Here is a 25,828-nt window from a genome sequence, read left to right as displayed (position 1 = left end):
ATATTATTCATCAAGAAGTGGGTATTGGCTTTGTGGCAGACTTGATTAGAATGGCCCCCCTTCTTAAATGGATATCGATTTAGACTAATTCAGAATGAGTGATGAATCAGGAGATTATAGGGCAAGTAGGATCCCTTGGCTTAGTTACGTGAAAAGTATAGCAAGGCTAATAGGTCGCCCAGAGATATTTAATAAGCCAGAAAAATTATGTAAAAAAGATCGTGCGTGGGCTAAGACCTCATTTTCACGTCTAGCATCTGGAGAAAGAGAGGCCAAAGAGTTATTGAAACCTACTGTACAGGCTCACCAAATTGTAAAAATCACTTGTTTTAGGGAGCCTTATTCAGATATAGTTACTAAGCCCCAACACCGTTTCCTTTTTACAAGACTGAGGTTCAACTATCTGCACTTTTTATGTGCCAAACCCCAGGGCTGAAGTAAGATAGAGGACCTGGGACCCTGCACTTGTGATAATTTTTCGAGTCAAGACACTTTGCACTTTGTCCTGGGAGCATTATTTGCACATTCGCAAACGTTTTATTTTACAAATTTTACAGGACAGAGACTTTTCACAGGCCCGGCCAGCCAGAATATATTTGCAGATGCTGAATAATCCCTGGGAAACCTTTAATGTTGCGAGCTTCTTAGTAGCAACAGTCAGAGAAAGGAAAAAATGAGGGTCCACATGATCTGTTATATAAAATGTTTATCTCTTTTTAATGTGAAGTGGTTTTCTCTCTTACAAAATGCATTTTATATTATTTGAAATTTTTTGAGAATTTTTTTCATCATGTGTATTTTTAACCTGGACTGTTTATCAATTGTGATCGATTTTCACTTAACGATTATGTATTATCTGGTTTTCACTTTATGGATATTTTAACATGCTTTTATGTTTTAAATACCCAAATAAAGTGATTTTGACTGAGTCATAGAATGATTACATTTGGCTATTTATTTAGAAAACAAGTGTAAATTAAAAAAAAATCATCTACAAGGCTTAAATGTCGAATTGCTTTCTGATCATTTACTCTGATTAGCAAATTTCTGATACCCCCCAAAACGAGTGGCTGGCATTTATTAAGCACAAGTTAAAATAAATCTAGAACATAAATCGTAAAGTACAAGTTACTTACCTTCGTTAACGATGTATCTGGTAGAGACAATTCTAGCCGCAGATTCCTTAACATAGAATTATCCCCAGGCGTGAGACTGGACCCGGAAAACTTTCTTGCCCAGCATCTCTGCGCGCCAGGGGGCGGTACCACGCGACTCCGCACCAACGTCCTCCGCGGGACTGACGTCAGCAAGGTCACATAAGCCCCACCCCGGCGCGCTGACGTCAGTTTGCTTCGGAGAACTTTTTCCACGCCACAACGCTGAGCCATCACAATAAAACTGAGAAGAGCATGGTAACAGTGTGCGAAAAAACCAGAGAAACAAAATAGAGAGAAACAAAAGGTGAGAAACATCATCAGGTGGCACCAAGTCACCAGAAGGCGACAACAGCAGGCCAGAGCAGGAAAAGAGCAGAGCACCAATCTGAGGAACAGAAAGCACCAGGTGGCAGTAAAGCACCAGAAAGCCAGAGCAGCGAAGCCAGAGCAAGAAAAGTGCAAAGCACCACTTCGTGGAACCACCTTGCAAGCCAAGGCGAAAGCCATCCTGGAGGCACAAGCATGTGAAAGCGCCGTGACAGAAAGAGAGAGGGTCTGCAACCACAACCACAAGGGGAAGGGCCACAAGCCCGGAACAGAGGTACAACAGCAATCCATCCCCAGACTACACCGCTAAGGATGGCCATGCCTCCTGAAAGGAGTAGGAGGTAAAAGGACAGGTAATCCATCCGCAGACTACATTGCCAAGGAGGGCCATAACCCCTGAAAGGAGTAGGAGGTCAAAGGACAGATAAAAGAACCCCCAACGAAGAAGACCGGGTGGGGATCAGAAACTAACAACAAAGGGAAAGAGTAGGCCCTCACGCTGGAGAGAAACCAGCTGGAGGGATGCCTGACCAGAAGAAAACGAAGAGGACACCCACAGAAGACAAGCCACCCAGAGGGAGTCGACTGCAGGAACCCAAGCAGAGGGTCCTCGCAGTAGGGGGAGGAAGGGCGGGTCGTGAAGGAATCTGCGGCTAGAATCGTCTCTACCAGATACATCGTTACCAAAGGTAAGTAACTTGTACATCTGATAGAGACTACTAACCGCAGATTCCTTAATGTAGCATAGATACCCTAGCCATACCCAGAAGGTAGGAGGGCATGCGAGAGAGCCTCCCCACCAGGAGAGACACAGGACCCCAGTAGGGGACACGTCACAGGGACAAGAAGGGAAAGGCCAGGACATCCTAAGCCCAACCAAGGGAGAACTGCCCAACACCCCGCAGGGGCAGACAGCGCCCGAAAGCCCCAAGGAACACAAGGACCACCTCAAACCCTAGGGAGAAGAGGAAGAACTGGAGGCAGGGCCCACCGTAAGAAAGACAGACACAGTGACAGAAAAAGCTGAACACCCCTAGCTGCAAGCAGCAGACAAGGCAGGAACGGCTCCACCGCCAAAGCGCAGATGGAAAAGATAGGCACAGATGCGCAAAGCCCCAGCTGAACCAGAAGCAGGGGTACAAGGGAACACATCAAAGGCCACAACGGTGGAGTAGAACAAACAGGCTTGCACAGGCATGCGCAGCCAGCAGCAGGCACCACCAAGGAACGGTGCACCCAGGACAAGCCAGAATCCAGGCGAAGGCAGAGGCCAGGAAGGGCTAGGACAAAGTGGAACAGGGCATAAAAGAAAGAAAGAGAGAGACGGAGGACGGAACAAGTCGTCCACCAGAACACAGAAGCCAAGGAAAGCCAGTCCCCCGGAACACCAGAGAGAGGACCAAGCCAAAACACCGACAGAAGTGCAGAACCACTACAACACGATGCCGCAGACAGCAGGCCAGACTGGGCTAACGACGTAGCGAACCAGGAGAAGGACGGACCCGGGCGCAACGCAAGCTGCTTCAAAACAATCGGCAAGATCGCACCTACGACATACTGTGACGCCACGGAGAGCAAGGAGCCCGAAGGGCGAACACACCTCCCCAGCACATGGCAGAGCTATGTAATAGCTACCATTACCCCACATAGGGTATGTTACGTCCCAAGAAAATGGGAACACCTCTTAGGAAAAAATTTCCACAGCAGAGGACAAACAGAAAGACCTGCGGAGAAAACCGCAGATGGATTGTCAATCAGCTAATACAGAAGACACAGAAGGTCCAAGCTCAGGACCTACACGGGCTTACTAACAGACAAAACCAAGGCAAAAAAGGACCGGACCAGCAGCCAACAGCACGAAAGGGCCCACGGAAGGACCCTGAAGGCACACCAACCACACAGAACACACAACCGGGACTACTCGTTACTAGGCCCCCGAAAACAACGGGAGAACACCTCCCAGAATACAGACCGACATCCAGGGTCACTGAGGAGGAGGACGAAGCCCCGCAAGGAACCTCTTAATGGCAGAATCCGCAGGGGCGTGAAAAAAAAGAGTGCCATCGAAGGGAAGGTCAACCAGCCGCGCCCTAACATTCTCAGGGAAAACACTATCCCTCATCCAAGCATGGCGACGGAGGGCCACTGAAGAAGCCATGGTGCGACCAAGCACCTCCGAAACGTCCAGAGCCGAGCGAATAATAAACGCCACCAGCTCCCGGCCATCCAACACATGGTGCCGCAGATCAGCACAAGCACCCTCCTGAGAAGCGGAAGACAGAAGGGACTACGCCGAATCCCATAAGCAAGAAGTGGCTCTGGCCAATACACAAAGCGTGTTAAGTGCCCGCAAGGCAGCACTGGAGGAGGCAAAGATGTTGCGCCCCCAGGAATCTAACCACCGGGCCTCCCGTGACGGGGGAGACAACACCGATGGCAAGGAGGAAAAGGCGGTCTGCAAAAGAGGGCCCCTGGTAGAAGGGTGGAAGGTAAGACAGACAGGATCATGCGGAGGGGGTGCAGAAGCGGCTGGGGCACCGAATCCCCCCGTGGCAGGATGCCCCCAGGCCCCCAAGAGAGAATTATGGAGCAAAAGCCTCAAAGGGAAGAAGCAGCTCCCGTCCACCAGAGCCCTGATGGAGAACCTCCAGCAAACGATCCGTGGGAAAATGGGCAGCCGGATCGCCCATGCGCAAGATCCCCGCAGCCTTGGAGACAGCCCAGGCGAAGGCAGCACTCGCCTCCGTAGGGCAACGCGGTGGGGAAAGCAATTCCTCCGTGGGCGACGGCTGTAAGCTAAGTCGGCCGTCCCCCAGCCCAACCGGAGGAAGGAAGGGCCAAGCTCAGAACGGGGGAACCTGAGGCGCCTCCGGGGAAGACTGCGGGGACGGCGAAGAGCCGTCCTTGGAAGATGCTGGGGAAAAGGCCACGACGCAGCGTCCCGTCTCTGGAGAAGATGAAACAAACAGTTGCCGAAACTCTGGAGAAGAGGGGGCGTCCGAAGACAAATCAACGACCTGACGCCAGCACGGCGCCATAGAGTCCGCCACTGGCGTCAGCTCAACGTCGACAGGCGCCACGACTCGTGCCACGGGAGAACGGGGCAGGGTCGGAGCCGGGGCGGCCAAGGAACGCTGCCGAAAAGGCGTCGACTCGACCTCCGACGAGGCAGCCGCTTGCGTGGAGAGACGATGGGGGCCCGGGGACTCGCCCCAGCCCCTAGCCGGCCCCTGCGGCACCTGAGCAGCATCAGCTCGGACAAGGGCGCCGCCTGCCCAGAAGACCGAGGGGGGCTCGAGGACGAGCCTCGAGCGCCGGCAACCTCCCACGACACCACAGGGACCCCCGCGGGGGTTTGCGGCGAGGCAGAAGCGCCGTGGTCCGAAGGAGGGAACCCCGACGACACCACATCTCCAGAACCTGGAGCCGAACCTGTCGGCGCTGGAGCCGGAGCCGCCGGCGACGCCGCATAAGTCCCCGCACATGGCAAGGGATCCGCAGACGTCCTAGGAAGAAGAGTAGAAGAAGATAGGCTCTGGTCACCCCCATGCCGGGGAACGGCGGGTAGGGTGGCGACGCGCGGGCCGCACAACTCGCAGAGAACCTGGGCCGCACAACTCGCAGAGAACCCGCGCCCCCCACAGGCCGGGGACCGGGCCTCGGGGACAAACTGCGACACTTACCAACAGGTGAGCGACGCCCTTGCAGCCTTGGAGAGGGACGATGTCGGAGACGGAAGCGGCGGTTCTTGAACCCTTCCGCGCGGGACGGATGCAGCGCCGACGCCGACCTGGACATGCGGGCCGAGAGGAGTTTCATCCGGCGCTCCCGCCGGGACTTCAGCTTCATCTGCTGACAGTCCGTGGAGTCGTGGTGCTCCCCCCAAACATCACATACAGATGGGGTGAGGGTCAGTCGCCGACATCTGGCGTGCGCAAGACGAGCACGTCTTGAAGCCCGAAGACATTCGCACACTGTTCTCAAGAAAAAACAAAGCGTATAAAGAAGGCCAGAAAACAGGCCAGGAATACGATCTGGATCCGCGTTGCACGTGGAAAAGAAGAAAACTGACGTCAGCGCGCTGGGGTGGGGCTTATGTGACCTCGCTGACGTCACGCCCGCGGAGGACGTCGGGCGGAGTCGAGTGGTACCGCCCCCTGGCGCGCAGAGATGCTGGGCAAGAAAGTTTTCCGGGTCCAGTCTCACGCCTGGGGATAATTCTACGTTAAAGAATCTGCGGCTAGTAGTCTCTATCAGATTTCACATTTAGTAAACAGATTTTATTGTCTAACCTGTATTCCAAAGTTGAATTATACAAAATCAGTGCGTAATTGAATTACATTGGAACATTTTCATCTGAGAAACTATATACATTTGTTTAATACAAATCTTTACAAACTGTAACTGATAAAGGATTTTTATTAACTTTAGAATTTAAAATTTATGCTACTTGAAACTTACCATTAAACTCTTCAATTTCCAAATCTGGCGCAACTAAATAGTATTGTTCACACAACATCTTAGCAGTCTCATAAGCATCTGTTAAGGAGAGAAACAAGACTCTTTTGGAAAAGCAAATAAAAGTTACACTAGTTAAGAGCCTAAAGATCAATTGAAGTCGATATGGAGTGGGACAATTGATGGAACCAAGCAAGTGTTCTGTGAAGAAAAAAATATATACAAGATTTCACTGCCTAAAACCCATTTTACTTTCTTTATTGTTTGTATAGCACACCAATGCTATATAAATTAAGCTTCAATGTACAATATATATGATTAGGCCTGTATTGCTTTTCATCGTTTCAGTTTCAGAGGGGAAAGGGGATCTGTTCTCTGTCCTCTTCACCCCTACCCCAACTTCCTTTCCACCCACACTCCTGCTCTCGCATTTCTATGTCTAAATCCCACTTGGTCTGCCACCAGTTTGTTTTTGATATCAGAATCATGAACCTAGATTGCTTCAGACAGAGTTTTGCACAAAAATAAGTGGGGAAACATACTCCTATTGGGAGATAAGCATGTTGTCCTAAGTATGACTTTGTCAGGCCTTTACAGGTAACTTAATGAGCCCCGGTCATATTGTGAAAGTACCCCCAAATTGTCATTTTTGGAAAGAAAAGAAAATGAGAAACTGGAGCCAAGGTAATTCGACACATGATGTGGTTGACCAATACAAATACTTTTCTTTTTATTGGAATTTATTAAAGCAAACAAGAAGAACAAAATAACAGTGTCCAAAGTGCTGAATAAAGAAGAAAAGCCAAATTAAGGAAAATAGGGGGGGGGGTCGAAGGGTGGACAGGAGGGGAGGTAGGAGGGGGGATAGCGGGGTCAATAACGGTAAAACATTACCACGTTGGCATAATCCAATGTAAAAAATATGCATTGGAAGTTGCAAATACAATAGAACAACTGGGTGTACGAGACATTGCATAAAGGGATGTCATTATTCAGGCCATGAATTGCAATAAAAACTTCTTAGTGGTGCGGCAGATAAATATTTTGGATAGGCAGATTCACGCTCCCCCGCCTGAGGGGCAAACGGAAGAGTATACGAAAAGGTATGACATATATGGCGTTAGTAATGATGCTGGTACGTCTGCTTCCCGTAGTCGGAACCAAGATGTAAATGGAACCTAAATATCTTTAGGGCAAGATCGGAGGGGTATGAGTTCCCAGTAATTAGACAATTGCTCTTGGCAGAATGTGACATCAGACAACCATGCTTTAATTGTGGGAGCGGGTTTTCTTCCCCTGTGCATGGCCACTATGCGCTTGGCCAATATACGCAGCATGGCGGTGGGACAATGACAAGTGGCGGGAGAGCCTTTAACATAGCTTATAAGACTTATCAGGGGAGAATGGGGTATCTCTTGACCTGTTATCGTTTTGATGTGTGTATACACTTCCCTCCAGAAAGGTCCGATCTCCGGGCACTGCCAAGCAAGGTGGAGGAGGGAGGCCTGCGTAGCGCCACAGCGCAAACATCATGAATGAGGGACTAGCCCCATTTGAAACTGCTGTAAAGGAGTAAGATAAATGCAATATAAAAAATGAAGTGAATTAACCTTAATCTGTAGTTCCAGGACAGGAGCTCTATCTGTCTGCAGCAAAATGACCACTGTGTGTCCGTAATGTCTGGATTGGTGTCAGCCTTCCACTGTTCCAGGGCTTTAGGTACCAAGACCAGGGAGGAGCACTGCACAGTATTGGAAAGGCACATCATTAGTTTGCGAGGGGAGGGAGTAGTGAGGATGTGTTCCAGCGCCAGGAGGACTGGGAGCGGCGCAGGTAATGTTTTGTGCATTGCTCGGCACAAAGCACGTAGTTGTTAATATAATAAGGGGTCTAGAAACATGGGAGGTGAGGGACCCGTAGAATGTAAGGATGAGAGGAAGTGGCCTTCTGAGAAAAATGTTATCTTGTACTTATGTGCCTGTGTAATGGCTCCCTTATCTAAAAGTGGTGGAATTAGGGGGTTATTAGCCAGTGGTATAGAAGGGGAAACCAGACTGATCAAGACCTACTATCATAGGTAGGAGTGGTTGTAGCCTATTTGCAAGGACCTTGGCTTAAATTATGCTGTCCACATTTATTAATGAATGTGGTTGGTATGAGTCGCAGAGGTTAACAGGTTTACCAGGTTTAAGTAGTGTGATGATAACTGCTTCCCTTAAAGAAGGCGGCAGGAGACCCGAATATTCTCAGTCTTGAAACATGGCAAGAATATGTATGGCCAATAGTGAGGCAAATAGCAGTGGTAGGTCCATCTAAACCCAGTGCCTTATCCCCAGGTAAGCCTTTTATGAGCTGCACAAATTTCTTCAGTGGTAATAGGCTCATCAAGATAAGCTTGTGTGGCTAATCAAGCTAAAGGAACTGCACAGTGTCAAAATAGACATTTCAGCCATGTCCAGAGTCGAGGTGGTGGAGTACAAGTGAGCATATAAGGATGACATAACATCTAGCAGTTCCAATAGGAAGCAAACCGGTTTGGACTCGGTATCAATAGTTCAGTAACATAAGCAGAGGTTCTGGGAGCTCGCAGCAGGGTAGCAAGCGTTTTATGATGGCGGTCACCCTCCCCATGTCGTCGAGCCTGAGTGTGCTGATGTAGAAAGCGATTTTCACAAAGGGCCTCCTCCTGGATTTCTGAAAGCTTGTCCCTAATGTTGGCAAGAGTATCAGTGTCATTGGAGCAGAATTTTTGTTCACCGAGATTTCGAATATCCCTCTCAAGCCCAGCCAATGTTCCCCAGATGGCCTTCAGTACCCCGGATTGTTTTGCGATACAAGAGCCTCTCACCACCACCTTTTAAAAAAAATATATATATTTTTATTGTTTTCCAAATTAACCACACACAAAATCAACAACAATTATATCAGCACCAATGACGCATTGCAATCAGGATATCACATTACTAGCCCTCCCCTTCCAACTTTCCTCCCCTCCCTCCTCATTTACCGGTGCGCCGTGAGGTCTTTACAATTCAATCACGAAAGTCTCCTATGCAGCTTTTTTACAGTGTCTAATTGGAACAGTGCTGTACTGGGGGTAACAATACCCTATTCCTTACTCGGCAAACTTGGCGCAGCGCTAGATCGGCAGGCCAGTCCGTCCCGCGGTCCGGGGCTTCCCATCTCCTCCCCAGGGATATCCTCCTCTGAATCTGGTGATCGAAGTATTTCCACTAAAGCCTCCCATGCCCTTGCTGCCTCGTACTCTCTATCGATGTTCCTACATGATGCGTGACGCAGTCTGAGTGTGCTCTCACTGCTTGCCCATTTAAGTAATTCTGCCTTCCATCTCCCCACCTTATGACCCTGGCTCGATTTCCAATGCATAGTTAACTCCCGTTTAGCCAATACTAGCCCTAAGTCTATAAATTTACTACTAACTTTAGTTTTGGGAGTGTGCGGGAACCAATGGAGCAGGCAGATACCCGGATCCATTTCCAACGTCCTATCCGTGATAGAATTCAATGTATCCATCACCTCCCCCCAATATGTCCCTAATTTCATACATCCCCACATCATATGAAGGAAGTCTGCTCCCTCCAGAGCACAGCGTGGGCACCGAGCCGCCGCCGCCGCCCCAAAGTATAGATTGAGCCTCTCAGGTGTTAGATATGCTCTGTGTAGGACATAGAACTGTATCAATTGAAACCGGGAATTTCTTGTACTTTTCCACGCTCTTTTAACCAGTTGTGCCCACGTCTTCTCTGGGATCTCCCTGTAAAGTTTCATTTCCCACTTCCCCTGCAGTGTACGCAATGGTTCTAAATTCTCCGTTAACATTCGGCGGTATAAACACGTTATAGCCTTATAGGTCCCAGCCGCCATCACTACGTATTGGCCCGCCATTGAGATACCCGGTTCTGACAGACCTGTCCTCCAATGGCGTTGAATTGCGGCAACTAGTGCTGAATGCAACAGGTAATCCCCCTTTGGAAGGTCAAACCTATGTTGGAAATTCTGGAAGGACAGCAAGGTCCCGTTCTCGTATAAGTCGCCCATCACCTGCAGTCCCAGGGCCTCCCAATGTGCCAATGCTGTCCAATCCCCTCCGTGAGGGAGTGCCGTGCACATCCCCAGCGGTATCTCCGGGGCATACGGACGGGCTATACCTGCCTTGCGTTGACTCCGGTTCCAGCACAGTCGCAGTGTCCGTTCTTCAGTCATAAGTAACTCAAGCTGCATCTTTTGTTGCAAGACTATAAAGGATAAAATGTACCGTGGGATCCAACGACCCTCAGGGCCATCCGGACCTCGGAACTCCCTCGCTACTGCTTGCGTGAGCCATTGCAGCTGCGCCGCTAAGTAATACCACTCAAAATCTGGGACTGCCATGCCCCGTCTGCCCTTGGTCTTATCATTGTGGTTAATGCTACTCTCCTCCTGCCAGACCCCCACAAGAACCCGCAAATCATGCCGGAACACTGATCCCGGGACCCAGATCGGCAACGTCCGAAAGTAGTACAGCAATCGTGGCAACGCCACCATCTTCAGGAGCGCCACCCGCCCCGCCACCGACAGGGGCAATGCACTCCAGAATACCATACTACTCCGGAGGCCGCGTATAGCCCTACCCAGGTTGCCCTCTAATAGATCGTCGGGGGCATGATAAATGTTAGTGCCAAGATAAGGTAAACATCTAGGCTCTCATCTCACTCCCAGCGACTGGGGAGGGACCTTCGATGTCGGGGCCACCGGGAATAGGAAAGTCTTTGCCCAATTCACCTTCAACCCTGAATAAGTTCCAAACACCTGGAGTAAGCGTCTCGCCCCATCTAACTCTGTTGTTAAGTCCCCTAGGAACATCAATAAGTCGTCAGCGTATAGTGAAATAAACTGAACTTCTCCCCGCAGATACAAACCAGCATATTAGTTCCCCAGTCGGGCATGAGACGCCAGAGGCTCAATGGCCAGGGCAAACAACAATGGAGAAAGTGGGCATCCCTGCCGCGTGCCTCGCCCAATCGGACAAATAGAGGAGATCGTCGTGCCCGTGCGTACTCACGCCGTCGCTGACCTATAGAACAGTTCCGTCCACTCTACGAAGGATTTCCCAAGACCGAAGGCATACAGAACTCGGGACAGGTATGGCCATTCTAGACTGTCGAACGCCTTCTCTACATCCACCGAGAGAACTGCCGCGTCCGGCTTTTCAACATGACGTTCTCCTAGGATTCGCATCAGGCGCCTCACATTGGTAGCAGTAGTTCTCTTTGGTATAAAACCCGCTTGGTCGTCATGAACCAAGTGTGACATATAGGGCAGTAGCCGGGACGCCAGAATCCTACTTAAAATCTTATAGTCCGTTGTCAACATTGACAACGGGCGATATGCCGCCAGTGACTGAGTCTTTCCCTGGCTTTAACAACGAAATAATAATGGCCTCTCGGGTAGAGCTCGGCAAGCATCCCACTTCCTTGGCCTCCTGATACACCGTGCGGAGCTTGGGGGTCAGCACGTCTACATACGCCGAGTAAAATTCTATAGGGAGTCCGTCTACCCCCGGAGTTTTTTTGCGCGCCATATGTTTTATTGCACTTCGTATTTCTCCCTCTGTGATTCCCTGCCCCAACAGTTCCCCCTGATCTATCTCAAGCCGTGGTAACCGCACCTCAGCCAAAAACTCGGACAATTCCCCGGGCTCGCCCTGCAGCTTACTCTCATAAAGCGTCTTGTAATATGTTAGGAACAACTCATTAATCCCGCTCTGGGTGTACTCTGGTACTCCCAGCTGGGTATTTAATGCCAGGATAGGTGTACCTCGCGGTGCCGGATTCGCTAGCCACGCCAAGAGGGAACCCGTCTTGTCTCTCTCCGCATGTGCTCAAATCCGGTATTCCTTGTGGTCAAAGCAGCGTAAGCGCTCCACCCGCGCCGCCACCTCCTCTTTCGCCGCCAAAACCTCGACTCGCAATTCAGGATCCTCCGGACAGGCTATCTCCACGCGCCGCAGCCGCCGTTCCCCCTTTTCTATATCGTGCAATAACGTTTTCCGCACACCCGTCTGTTTAGCTATACAGTCCCCCCGTAAGACTACTTTAAACGCGTACCACTCCAGGTCTCGAGTCGACGCTGTACCCCCATTCTCACGAAAATAACGCTCTATCCCTTCTCCGAGTTCCGTTCGGAAAACCTGGTCTTCCAAGATTTCCGGGCGCAGCCGCCAGGTGGGAATGCGCAGCCGTTCACTGGTACATCTTAACATTAGTAACAATGGATTATGGTCTGATAGCATTTTGCCCAGATATTCACTACAACGCACCCGGGCATGTACATCCGAAGTGCACAACACCGCATCCAATCTCACATACAAGTCATGCAGGGGTGAATAATAGGAGTAATCGCACTCCCCTATATGCTGGGCTCGCCAAGAGTCCACCAAACCCCACTTAGTCTGCCAGTCCTTCCTAATTTTCGAGATCTGATGGGCGGGAGCATGAGGTAATGGCGGGTGTGACCTGTCAAGTTCAGGGTCCAACACAGAGTTAAAATCACCCCCCAGCAGTACTGACCCCGTCAAGAAAGATGCTAATTTTCCCGATAACAGGGCAAAAAAGGATTTCTGGTCTACATTAGGGGCATACACACTACACAGTGTCACATCCCTCCCATCCAATCTACACATGACCGCTACATATCTACCTTCTGGATCCACCACTTGCTGTGTTGGCTGAAAAGGAACCCCCGCTCTCAACCAAACCAGAGTTCCCCTGGCATAAGCAGAATACGTGGTGCAAAAGAGTTAGCCTCTCCAACGGCGCTGTAACGCCCAGCTTTCCTTTTTGTCTATATGGGTTTCCTGGAGGAAAGCTATCTGTGTCCCTCTTCGTACCAGATAAGCATGGATCCTGTGGCGTTTCGCCATCGTATGCATCCCCCGCACATTCCAAGTAATACATTTTAGTTCAGGTATTGACCCCATTATATAGATCGCTCATACTCTCCTCCCCCCCCCCCCCACCCCATCGAGGCGCACCGGTCATACAGATATTCCCCAACAAACCCTTAACAAAAACCACAAACCCCACAACTCCCCTCCCCAGAACAGGCTCCAAACTGCTAGTACCCATCCAAACAATCTCCTAATAGTCTCTCTGGTAGCTACCAGAGAATCGCTCTAATAGCGAACTAAGGGGGGGGAGTGACCGACACCAAGAAGACCGGCCCGTCACCTCATCGCTCTCCCATGCCAGCCCCCATTATAAAAGGCACTCCACCCCCTAGCAAGGGCCCCCCCCAACCGTCGAGGACCAGCGTGCCCTATACAATTCTTCAAGCCCCATCATCCGCCGAGGCATACTCCCCACGTATCCCGTCAAGCAACCAGCACTCATCGCACCATGCCCCTCTTACTAGTGTCCACATCAGCTCAAGCGTCCACAAGTTCATCCGCCGTCCCCGGAGTAACATGCGGCATCGTGACACTCCCCCCATCAGTCTCATCCGAATCAGTGCCCTCTGAACCCTTCTCAGAGTGTGTCACTCCCGGTAATGCCGTATCGCTCTTCTGTGAAACTGCCGACACCGCCTGTAGCACCGCCAGCCTCTCTTGTTCTGTCTGAGTAGCGGTGGGCCTCTGCGCCTCAGTGCGTCGTCTCCTGGCTCGCCGCTCCCGGCGCGGCCGGGGTATGTCCACCCTCCGTTCGTCCGTGCGCCCCGTCCCAGGCCTTCCCGCCCGGTGAGCTTCCAGCCAACTCCATGCTTCGTCTGGGGTATTATGAAAGATCGTGTTGCCATCCAGAGAGATTCACAGCCGCGCCGGGAACATCAGAGAGTATTGAATGCCTTCCTCTCGAAGAGCCTTCTTGACTGCCAGAAACGAAGCTCGGTGGCGCTGCACCTCAGGTGTGTAATCTGGAAACAGTGTCACACTGCCATTGCCCACCTTATAGGGGCCAGACGTACGCGCCCTGTGCAACAAGAGGTCCCTATCTTTGTAATGGAGCAGACGGGTCACCACCGGCCGGGGCGGCCTCTCAGGTGCCAGTGGGCGGGCAGGCACCCTGTGTGCGCGTTCCAGAGTGTAAAATGAAGTCAGACCCTCCGGGGCCACCTCCATGCGCAACCAGTGTTCCAGATAGTCAATCATATTATTCCCTTCAATCCCCTACGCAGCACATCCGCCATTTGAACATCCAGTACCTTCTGTGACGGCTCCAGGACCTCCAGAGTCGTCTCCGTGTTCTTCACTCGGTCCACCAATTTCGCATGGTCAGCCCGGAGAAGCCCCAACCCCAGCGACACCTGAGCAATGTCCTGCTGGAGTGCATCTTTCGTGTCCGAGATCGCCTGCAGGATCTGTTCCACCTGCTGCTGCATCATCCCCTCTGAAGGTGGGTCCGCCAGTCCCCGCACTCTCTGCTCCGACTGCTCACCGTCCGGGTCCGGGTGCCCCCCACCCTGCTTTCCACGTGTCTTTCCCATGATAACGGGGTGGTCGGTCGCCTACGCCCACCGCACTCTTCCAATTCGAAATGCCGGTCTCCGGTAGCAGCCAGACTTCTGATCCAATGCCGTATCAGGTCTCTCCGGTCACTGAGCGCCCACCGCAAAAGGCCAATCACGCCACTCCACTGAATAGGCAGCCAACCTCAGGTAGCATGCCCACCGCAGCCAGCGTTGTCCCAGCCCTCCCGTCAGTGGCAATATATTACTGTACCCTGCGCCGCCAATCAGTTCATGTTCCTAGCCGCATCCCCTCTGCGGCTCCGCCCGGCTGCCCCAGCGCAGTAGCGGGAGAGCTACCCCTGAGTTCAGAGTTTTCACAGTTCGGGGCTATCACCATAAGTAACAGAAGGGGTCCAAAAGAGACACACCCTTTGTGGTCTCTGCATGCGGGACACACACCGCTTCTCCTCTGCAAGGGCTGTTCGGCCGGACTCCAGCACGCTATTTTCTTGAGCCAGCCCCCCCAGGAAGTTCAACTCACTTAATAGTATTGACTGAGAGTTTGGCGCCTACTGTTGTAGTTTTATGTCCCCCAGGGTAACACAGGTGAAGACACGTCGCTTCCTCATTGAGGGCCACGGGGATTAGGTGGTACCTTGATGCAGCCCAACGTCCGCTCGCTCCTGGGCCCCGCGTCGCATCACCTCTCCTGTACAGCCCCTGGAGCGGTCCACATCCCGCACTCCTCTCAGCCGGCAATACCATCCGCACCTCTCGCAGGGACTTCGAAGGCAGCCGGCTTCTGGATCATGCCGCTGTCGCCTCCCGTACCCGCGTCAAAGGCGACCGGCTCCCAGATCACGCCGCTGTTGCTCCTGGTGGTCTGCGGGCTAATCTCCCCCCAAAGCCCGCAATAGTCTGTAGATTGACTCAGACACAGTCCAGCCCCGCATCAAGCACCAGTAGGGGCCCTGGCGAAGTGTTCCAATCGTTGATGCAGTGGGGGGCCAATACCGACATGCAAACAATTGTGCCCGCTCCCGTGTCCCACGTAGCTTCTCAGCGGGTAGCGCTATGGGTCATCAGAGGGCCACCCGCACCGCCGCTGCCACCGGCTCCCGACCGGGGAGGGGCCACCCGCAATCCGCTGTTCCACCTTTCGGACCTCAGCCGGCATATCACTTTATCTGCGCGATTCCCGGCAGCCCGGCCGCCATCTTGTTTCCTCGTCGCTGCTTCGTCGCTGCCTCCCCAGCGGCTCCAGTTCCGCTCCCAGGTAACAGGAGTCCTGCCCTCTCCGCCGCTGGCCCCCAGCGTCAGGAGGGCCCCCTCACCAGAGTCGCCGGTGGAGCAGTCAGCGTTCGGACAGGATAAATAACAAGGGCGACGCGGAGCTCTCGGCTCACGCGACCGTCCCCATCGGCATCCAAGCCATGCCCCCCCTCTCACCACCACCTTGAATGCCTTCTACAGTGTAGATGCAGATTCCACCGAGCCTATATTGTGTGTAAAATACTTTATTATTTCTCTCCGGATCTCCTCTCTGAATGCTGCATCCATCAACGCACCCGCTGGAAGGCGCCATGTGAAGGCACGGGGAGATGCCTCTGGGATTTGAAGCACTAAAACTGGGGAGTGATCAGAAAGGGTGCGTGGCAAGTGAGAAGCTAATGAGGCCCATGTAGGAAAATCCCTGAAAACCAACAAAGTCCAGTCCGGATCAGGCATTATGGAAATCGGAGATGCAAGTGCTTTCCCGGGTGTGTGGATTCATCCATTTCCATGTGTCAACTAAAAAATTGTCATGGAAGATCGCTTTCAGCGCCACAGTGGCTTGTGGATGCAAACTCTTAGAGGCACCGTGCCTATGCAATTGATAATCCATTATGGTATTAAAATACCCCCCCATATAATGGTGCTTAAACCAAGGTTAGCAATTTTTGGCCAGAATTGAGTGAAGAAGTTGGGGTCGTCTCTGTTTGGCCCATATATCGCAGCTAGTGTAATCGGCCTTCCATGCAGGGAGTCCGCCAGCATATCTGCCTTCAGGATCAACAATTGAGTGAGACATTTGCCATGGTAGTCCCCTGCGCATCAGCACCACAACGCCCCTGGCATAATTTGAATAGGTGGACGAGTAGATTTCTCCCCATTGAGTGCAAAGTCTGGGAGCCGGTGTATCTTTAAAATGCATTTCTTGTAGGCAGCATATGTATACCTTGCGTCTGTCTGATAGGTATGGAGAAGGCGAGTCTATCTATGATCATTGAGCCCGCGTATGGTCAATGTGACGTATGAAATGGTGGCCATATTATGTGCGATGTATTGATATATTGTTGATTAGGAAGTGTCGGATAGCATGAAACCTAATGTGAGCAATCGTAGATTGCGGTAATGTAACAGTGAGGAATGAACAAGGAAAACAATAGGGACATAATACAAAAAACAGCAGCCCGAACATACAGTCCTAACTTCCCCCCACCACCCACATCAACCTCCCAATAGGCTTGAGAACCATCCCAAAGTACAAACCCGGACCACTCACATCAACCCCCCATACAGGTTGTGAATTGGTACCCACCCCCCCATCCCAAAAACAATTAGCAATCTGAGAAAGTGGGTTGGGAATCATCCCTCAGTGACAAGGAATCACCAGGCAGACAACCAAGATCCCTGTGGCTGTGCTTGCTGAGTGAGTTGGTATTAAGGAGTATACATGATATTGGTGTCTGAAAATGAAGAGTGTGGGCATGTTTGTTAGTAGGTGTTTGAGTGTGTGTGGGGGTGGGTGTTGTGGTTATGTCTTGATTTAGAGTTGCGGGAGCAATGGTACAGGTGAAGCGGCAGACAGATCAGGTGACAACTCCTTCTGTGTTATGTGGCATGCCAGCAGAAGGAGGTGGGACTTTTGCATAAACTACAACTTTGGTGCAGATCTACAAGGTTTGCTTTTCCACCTATGGGTGACACCAGTGAACTTCGTTCAATGCACCAGTGATGAATGTGTAAGACAGGTTACTGTAGCCCCGCAGAACCCTACCAAATACATTGTTGGAGTAGTGATTGTTTTTGGGTTACTAACAATCCTTATAAAGGGATCAGGGGCACCATGGTTACAGAATAAACCTATTTTGTTATTCACAATATCACACACACACACAGCACTAAGAAGAATAGACACTTTTATATAAAGCATTTATTGTGACAGAAATAACCTGTTTCTCAGTACATGTAAAACACCTACACAGGATATCATAAAAAAAGCAAGAGGGCACGATGTGAGCAACGAGAACAAAATGAACATTTCTAACATGACTAAAATGTCATCTAATACCTAACACTTAAAAAACAACTTCTATGCGCTACACTTAGAGAGCATGGAAAGCAGAGCAACTTGAAGTCTAGTGTTTCTTAGGGAGAAGCAATGCATTGCATACCTTGTTGACAGCAAGAGCTATCGTGATCAGTGGAGGCGTGAAGGCAGTGCCCCGCAAAGGACAAACGCGCTGCGGTAGCGGCCTTCTTCTGGGATAGTTGTAAAGGGCTATGTCGGCAGTGTGGTGGGCGCAGGCGTGCTGGTGTGCCTTGGGTATGTAGGAGCGGGCAGATGTGTACTGTGGGTAAATGTTAAAGTGGGCATCCCAGACTGGGGTGGTGTTTATAGCACACGTGGGAAGCGCAGTGCGTTCATGGGGGGTAGGTCGACGTTTCCCACCTCTTGTTGCAAGTGTGTAAGTAGGCTGGTCCACTGAGGGGATAAAAATGTTGTCTGCGCAGCTGTTGTACCTCCTCGTATCGGAGGGCGTCTTCTTCTGCTGCACCCCACTTGCGTACTGCTCCCCTCCACTCTTCCACCGGGTGGGGGGCTTTGGGGGGAATGCCAGTGAAGTGTGAGCATGCCTTTGACTAGTAATAGGGGCAGGATCGCTAAGCGGGCATGTACTTTCTGTCATTTCTTGTGCTTAAATATGGCCAGGGATCATGCATCCTATGTGTTGATGTCTGGTAGCTCTGTGACCTGGCGCAGTCAGATGTGGATTGAATGCCAATAGTTTTGGAGGGGAGAACAGGACCACAACATGTGCATGAGGTTCGTATCCACATCAGGAGCTCTGCTGCATGGGCATTCTAACTGCGTCTCGGGGAAGTAATGATGTAGCTGGTTAGATAAAGAGCCTATGTTGTTAAAACAGAAATTGCAGGAGATCCTTTTGGGGAACTCAAGTTCCCGGTTCCATTCCTTGTCGTGTGGTACCCTCTGGAATTCATCCTCCCACTTACGGTGCAGCTCTGTGAGGGGGGTGGTCCTCCATTCGCGTGTGGTCTTATATAACCAGTTAATAAGGTGTTGCCCGGTTCCCATCACTTGGATGGTCTGTAGTCATGAATGCGCTGCGGATTCCCCCCTCTGAGAGGTCCCAGGGTGTGACATGTGCAACTGAGGTAGCTGTGCAGGAAGAACTGTCCAGGCGGGAGATCATTCTCCTCAGTCAGAAGGTTGAAGGGGAGGAGATTGCCTTCGGCAAAGAGGTCACTCGTTGTGAGTACCGAGTGGTCTGTCCAGACACTCAGGTCCTCAACAGTGTAGAAATCCGGGTCGTGGGGAAGGCTGACTAGAGGTAAATTCAGGGCATATTGTGGGGTCTTTCGGGAGAGGCTGTATATCCTTGCCATGCATGTCTTTGCTGTCGCCACTTGCAGGGGCCAGGAGGATATGGGTAGAGCCTTTGGTAGGAGTAAGACCCGGATCGTGGGTATCGACAGGGGTCTGAGCTTGGTACTGGCTTTGTCTAGGCAGCGCACAACCATCCAGCGGGACAATCATTGGAGCTGCGCTCGCAGAAAGTATGCCTCGAAGGAGGGGGTGCCTGAGCTTCCCTGGTCCATTGACAGCTGTAATTTGGCAAGGGTAACTCGTCTGCGTCTGGCTCCCCGGATGAGTGTGCAGAGAAGAGAGTCTAATTCCTTGAAGAAGGAGTTTGGCGGTATGACCTGAAGATTCCCGAAATAATATAAAAGGCAGGGCAGAATGACCATCTTTCGCCAAGGCAATTTTGCCTATGGGGGCTAGAGGAAGGGACTGCCAGAAATGTACCTGTGGTCGGATTACCACCAGGGCTTTACAGAGATTACCCTCGTATAAGTGCTGGGGATTATGGTAGAGTTAGACCCCTAAGCAATGGGTTGCTTGGGCATGCCAGTTGAGGGGGATGTCGCCGAGATATACGTCTAGTGGTTGTTGATTGAGATGGGCAGGTATGCAGCTGATTTTGCCCAATTGACTGAGTCCAGCAGCGGTGGCGTAGTCTGCTAGAGTGTCTCAGAGTTGTGTGAGGTCAGCCGCTATGTCTTGTGTGTATAGGAGCAGGTCTCATCTGTGTATAAGGACAGTGCATGCGTCCTGCCTGCAGGCGGAATGCCCCACTCCTGACCCTTCCCGTGCAGCCACACGATGAGGGTGCTCCATTGCAAGTGGAAATAGTAAGGGAGACAGTGGGCATGCCTGTATCAGACCGCAGCCAACCGGGAAGGAGGCCGAGACAAAGTGACCCAGAAATTCAAGAGGTTGGTTTGGAGTACAGAAATCTAGTGTAGGCTAAGAGTCTGGGTCTGATCCTCATGCGGATGAGTACTGTGAATAGGTAGTGTCACCTTAGGGTATTGAATACCTTCGTCAGATCAAGAATGAGGCAGGAAGCTCGCAGTAACCGTCCCCTCACCTGGTCTTGCACATGGAAGAGGTGACCGATATTCTGGGAGGTACTATGTCCAGGGAGAAAGTTGTTTTGGTTTGAGGGTACCAGCTCCGGGAGAATCTGGGTGTACCTATCAAATAGGATTTTGCGCAGCATTTTATAGTCGGCCCAAAGATGGCTATCTGCCTGTAAGATGTCAGCAGTGTGGGGTCTCGGTCTGGTTTACAGAGGGAAACCCAAAGGGACTCTTAAGCGAGTACAGGGGTTCACCAGTGCCTATTGCCACTTTGTAAATATCTGCCAGACAGGACACCAAGAGTGACAAGAAGGTGCTATAGTACTCCAAGGGTAGACCATCAAATAGCGGTGTTTTGTTCCGGGCGAGGTCGCTGGATTGCCTGCACCATGTCTGTTGACGTGACAGCCTCGTCTAAGGATAGCCAGGTGGACTCCGAGATGCGCGGAAGGGTAATGTCTGTCAGAAACGTGTTGGAGTGATCTGCCGCAGTTTCTGGTGGTGCCCTGTAGATGGACAAGTAATAGTCGTAGAAGGCCTGCAGTGTATCAGCTTGTGTGCAGGCAGTAGTGCCCGCTAGGTCGACCACTTCGGTGATGGGGCGGGCCACTGACTCCTGCAGATAAGCCGAGCCAAGAGTTTGCTGGATTTGTCACCTTCTCAGTCGACTTTTGTCAAATGGCAGTCCCTATATTTCAAATCATGTCAGAGATTGGAATTTTTGAAATACGTTTAGGAATGTCCGACATAGATTATATGCATCAAGGTGTGCTTTCCAGATGTTTCATTATGAACATACAACGTGAGAGGACATCAATTCAAAGTAGACTATTTTAGCTATATGTCGGTACCTATTTGACCTTGACATGATAAGTTGTCACTTGTCGCAAACTGATGTTGCATCAGGTGCTATATTTGTGTCATTAGCCGAATTACCTGACACTTTCACAATTCTTAAAAAGATACAGTCAGATGACATCTGAGTCAAATGGCAGACTTGATAATGATTCTACATAAATTGAGAAAGATGGTGACCTCCATTGTGTAAAGATAGCAACCTCCATTGTCTAAAAAGTCGACCTCCATTGTCCAAAGATGGTGACTTCCATTGTCCAAAGATTATGACATGATCTACTTAAAATGCCACTGAACAGGATGCGAGGTTCCAAGTTCACAGTTTTGTGAAGTTACCCCCTGATGAAGGGCAGATGGGAGCCTGAAATGCATTGGTTATATATATCGGAATGAATGATGACCAGTCCTGTTATGGACACGCATAAATGATGCATCTAAAAAAAATATTTTTTGCATTGGCTATACATCTAAAGCTATACTTAAACAAGCGCCTTCAATTTAGAAAAACTTTGAAAAATGAATACCTGAATAAAGTTGGTATCGACAAAACTCTGGAAGTGCACGCAAGGGACACTCCCCCATAAGGGAAGCACAACTTTCTTGTATTCAGACATACCTATGATCTGAAGGCGATACCTTCCTGCACACCGATAACTTACTACAACTAGAAAAAGCAACATACTATTCACAACAAATTCGGAGTGCGGGAGTACAGCTCTATTCATATAGTATTTTTTCACATATTCGATGGACACTTGTCTGTTTCTCCTTAAAGAAGAAACAGGAAAATTGACCATGTAGCCAGGTAAAGGAGGAAGGGTGACAGTTCTGTTGCCTTTTACCCCAAGAATAGAGAGGTTTGTAGGATGGTTCAAAAGATAGCTTGTTGTGGATTTTTCATGAATTATGTCCCCAACTTTGGGAACCCACCCATCAGCAGCAGTGATAACAGGTGGTGGTATCAGAGTGATTTACGTTAGACAGCTTGTATACTCTGCAAAACATTTGAACGTTTCTCCAAGTCAAATATTTTTCATCTGCCACCTTCCCAGGAATATCTAAGCCAGGCACATACATAGGAACTCCAAAGAGAACCTTATATGGGTGCGTTCTCCCAATACATGCCTAAGCAAGTTATTCAATGCTCTCTGGACTGCATACAGATTATGGAACCGACTAAGACATGAACTTTGTACCCTAGAGTACCCTAGCAGTTAAGGCTTGTTTAATTATGCCGTTGGAAAGTTCGACAACACCATTTCATTGAATTATGAATGGGATCGTTGAATTGCAGACAAACACCCAGAGAATACATTGAATTCCAATAAGCCTTGGAGGCAAATGCAGTACTGATATCTAAACAAAATGAATGAACTGCCCCCAATTGCTACCAGACGCTGCAAAACCTTTACTACTGATGAAGCACTTCCATTTCTCTGTGGCCACACCCATTGGAATCAAGAAGGAATCAATTGCCACCAATAAGTACTTATATTAGTTGTCTGAGTGAAGGGGGCTGATGTGATTCAAATAAATCACCCAAAAGGCGATGATGGAGATTGTGAGGAGAACTGGCGAGGGTCTTTTGACAGTGGAGGGTTTAATCTGCTGACAATTATAGCTCTGCCTAACATAACCCTTAGCCTATGAATACAAATCAGGCCACCAATATATTGCTTTGCTGTAGCATTTCCAATGTCGCGTTGATCCCTACATATACACATGTCAATCCCTCATGGGCTTCTTTCATTAAATCTAATATAGACAGTTTATTAGGTATTACCCTGTCTTCCACTTCTGGTAGTGTAATTACAGAAATGTTTGTGAATTAAGGGTGTATGAGTATTTAGAAGGAAAGCCTACAGGAGGCTTCTTTCAGGTTCCATCAAATAACCACTCACAAACGCTAGAACACTGCCATCGGGAGTGTATAGAACTACACGTCCCATTAGGAAATGTGGCTGAGGCGCATAGACGTCATCATGCGGACTGGAAGAATTCCCTACATCCCCCGGCCAGGGCATTGCAGCGCTGCCGATTATTCTGATACAACGTCGGCGTTCAGATCCTGGTGAGCCGGTGTGGTAAAGGTGTCTGTGACACCAAGTAATCCTTGTTGTTTCCAGTTGCTTGCGCCTGGGTTTCACAGGATATTGGCCCGAGCTGAGCGAGATTGCACTCCAACTCATTTCAGCGGACTTCTCGATCCCTCCTCTGTTGCCAGGTCCCGGCTGAGGCTTTGCAGGGGAGAGGTAGACGTGAACAGTGCTCAGTTCACTAATTCTTTCATTGTTTCTCTCCGTTGGCGAGTCGTTGGCATAGACTCATGCGGAGAGAAAATAGAAACTCATAATAAAATAGCCGTTGGTTATGGAGGGCTATTCTCTGGAGTTTCTCAACTATTATGCGGAGTGAAGTAACTTTCTAGTTGTTTTGGAATTCCTAACTGTGGTACTAAGGAGCATGTGTGATTCACAAATGTTCCCACAAGACACCCATCATTTGCTGTATAACTTTGCCTGATTAACTCTGAACCTATTATCCGTTGGAACTATCTTTACATTGGTACTAAGTAAGCTATGGGAGCAATAGCTTGATGATAGCTTGAGGACGCGTGAAGGTTACAGAATAATCGGCCCACGAATTCTGTCCTCCTGGTTGAGTGAAAATGGTCACCTTAGAAGACATGATAGCAGCTCTCGCTGCCGTTCAAATAGAGGTTACTGCATCACGTAATGAGACCGCTGCTCTTCAGGCGAAGGTAGAACAAATGCAGCGGATCCCAAACTACCACAAATCCTGTAGTTGTGGTAGTTGAAGTACCAACACCTATACCCCTAGCCGCACGCAAGAGGTTATATGGGGATCCTAGCAAAGTTCAGGTGTTTCTTACACGAGTTAAGTTACATTTTACCTGTAACCCTACGGCTTGTGTATCAAATCAGGCCAGGGTGGCATTCTTGATTTCACATTTAGCGGACAAAGCAGCACAGTGGGCGGTTCCCCTGGTGAGAAGGGATGATCACCCTTTATATGGTTGGGAGGCTTTTAAACTAGATTTTGCAGCAGCAGACAAAGAATTGCTTGAGTTAAGAACAAGGCAATAAAGATTTTGTGGTTTATTTAAATGCCTTTCGGAGGTTAGTGGAGGAAACTAACTGGCCACAATCAAAACAAGCAGCAGTATATTACCACGAGTTGAAGGAAGAATTGAAAGACGTTATCGCCCAAGTAGACCCACAACCACTATCCTGCGAAGAATTGATAGATATCACTTTACATTTAGATCACCGTCTTAGTGAAAGGAGAGGGGCAAACCAGAGAAAGGATATGTCGTTCAACAGCTTTGAATGACAAAGACCCACAGAAACACCTTACCTACCACCTCAAGAAGCCATGGAAGTAGGGACGGTGAGAGCATCTTTGACCCTAGAGGAAAGAGAAGAGCGATGCAAGAAAGGGCTATGTCTTTACTGTGGGAAGAAAGGACCTTTCATTTGTGACTGTTTATCCAGACCCCGAAACCCTCGTTCTGGAAACCAACAAGTCAAAACCGTAGCAAGAATAAAGACGCCGGAATACTTAAGAGCTCGAGACATAGTTAATGGTCACCCTTGAGCAGTCTTAGCATCCCTTCAATCTACCAGGTCTACACAAGATCATCTGTACATTGACATTCAGCTGCATACAATGAAAGAGTGGTGTTTGGTTCATGCCATGATAGATTCTGGAGCCACTGGATGTTTTATGGATCATAAAGAAGCTCAAAGACCAGGGATTAGACTTTTTGAGAAGAACATTCCGGAACAGGTGTTTACAGTGGATGGCAAATTATTGGATTTTGGACCGATTTGTCATTGCACCGAAGAGTTGTCCATCGTCTACGAATCCATACATACTGAGACTTTATCCTTTAGCATTATTCAGGCCCCACAATATGGGATTATTTTCGGATTACCTTGGCTCTGGAAACACAACCAAGAAATCAACTGGGCGGAAAACAGTTTGAAGTTTAATTCCAGCTACTGTCAAAGTCATTGCTTGGTATCATCGGAACCACCTGCCAGAGCCCTCGCAAACGTTTATCATGTTGTACAGCGGCCGAGAAAGAGACCATCCTCCCGTCGCAGTATCAGGAATATGCAGACGTTTTCAGCGACAAGATGTCAGAAGTTCTACCTCCACATAGGATTTAAGATTGTCAAATCGATTTTATACCAGGAGCCGTGGTGCGTTGTGGACCGATTTATGCACGGACGGAACCCGAGAATGAGCATCTACGTCGTTACCTCAACAAATACTTAGACTTAGGATTCATACGGAATTCAAAGTCTCCAGCAGCCTCTCCTTTGTTCTTCATCCCTAAGGCTAATAGGGAGTTGAGGACCTGCATTGTCTTTTGTGCATTAATTTCCATCACTGTGAGGAATCTGTATCCCCTCCCTCTCATACCAGTGCTTCTGGAATAAGTGAAAAGAGCGGTGGTATACACCAAGTTGTATTTAAAAGGGGAATATCATTTAGTGCGCAAGAGAGAGGGAGATGAATGGAAAACTGCATTCAAAACAAGATTTGGATTGTATGAGTATATGGTGATGCAGTTCGGCTTGTGCAACATGCCTGCAGCGTTTCAGTTCTTTCTCAATGACGTGTTACGGGAGTACCTGGATCAATATGTGGTAGTATACATTGATGACATTCTCATCTATTCCAACAGTGAGGAAAGCCATGTTCAACATCTAAGCGCCGTCTTACGTACTCTCCGCAAGCATCTTCTGTTTTGTAAGCTGACAAAGCGTGAATTCCATGTATCATCTGTGGAGTTTTTGGGGGTGATGCTTTCGTCGCATGGACAGGAGATGGCTGAAAGAAAA

The 25,828-nt window shown here is 49.6% G+C and overlaps 1 protein-coding gene across 2 annotated transcripts in view; it reads right to left on the bottom strand.

Annotated features, from left to right (window-relative positions):
* The window catches only part of LOC146805219 (pyruvate dehydrogenase (acetyl-transferring) kinase isozyme 3, mitochondrial), a 1,482,095-nt gene that overhangs the window by 647,304 nt on the left and 808,963 nt on the right, over positions 1–25,828 (bottom strand). For both annotated transcript variants that reach the window (XM_085622419.1, XM_085622420.1), the window contains exon 6: positions 5,946–6,023. In XM_085622419.1, coding sequence (XP_085478545.1) covers positions 5,946–6,023 — 78 coding nt within the window. The remainder of the gene's footprint in view (positions 1–5,945; positions 6,024–25,828) is intronic.

The sequence above is a fragment of the Triturus cristatus genome, chromosome 8 (assembly GCF_964204655.1).
Source record: "Triturus cristatus chromosome 8, aTriCri1.1, whole genome shotgun sequence".
Taxonomy (NCBI): Eukaryota; Metazoa; Chordata; class Amphibia; order Caudata; family Salamandridae; genus Triturus; species Triturus cristatus.
This window is presented reverse-complemented; position numbering and strand designations above follow the sequence as displayed.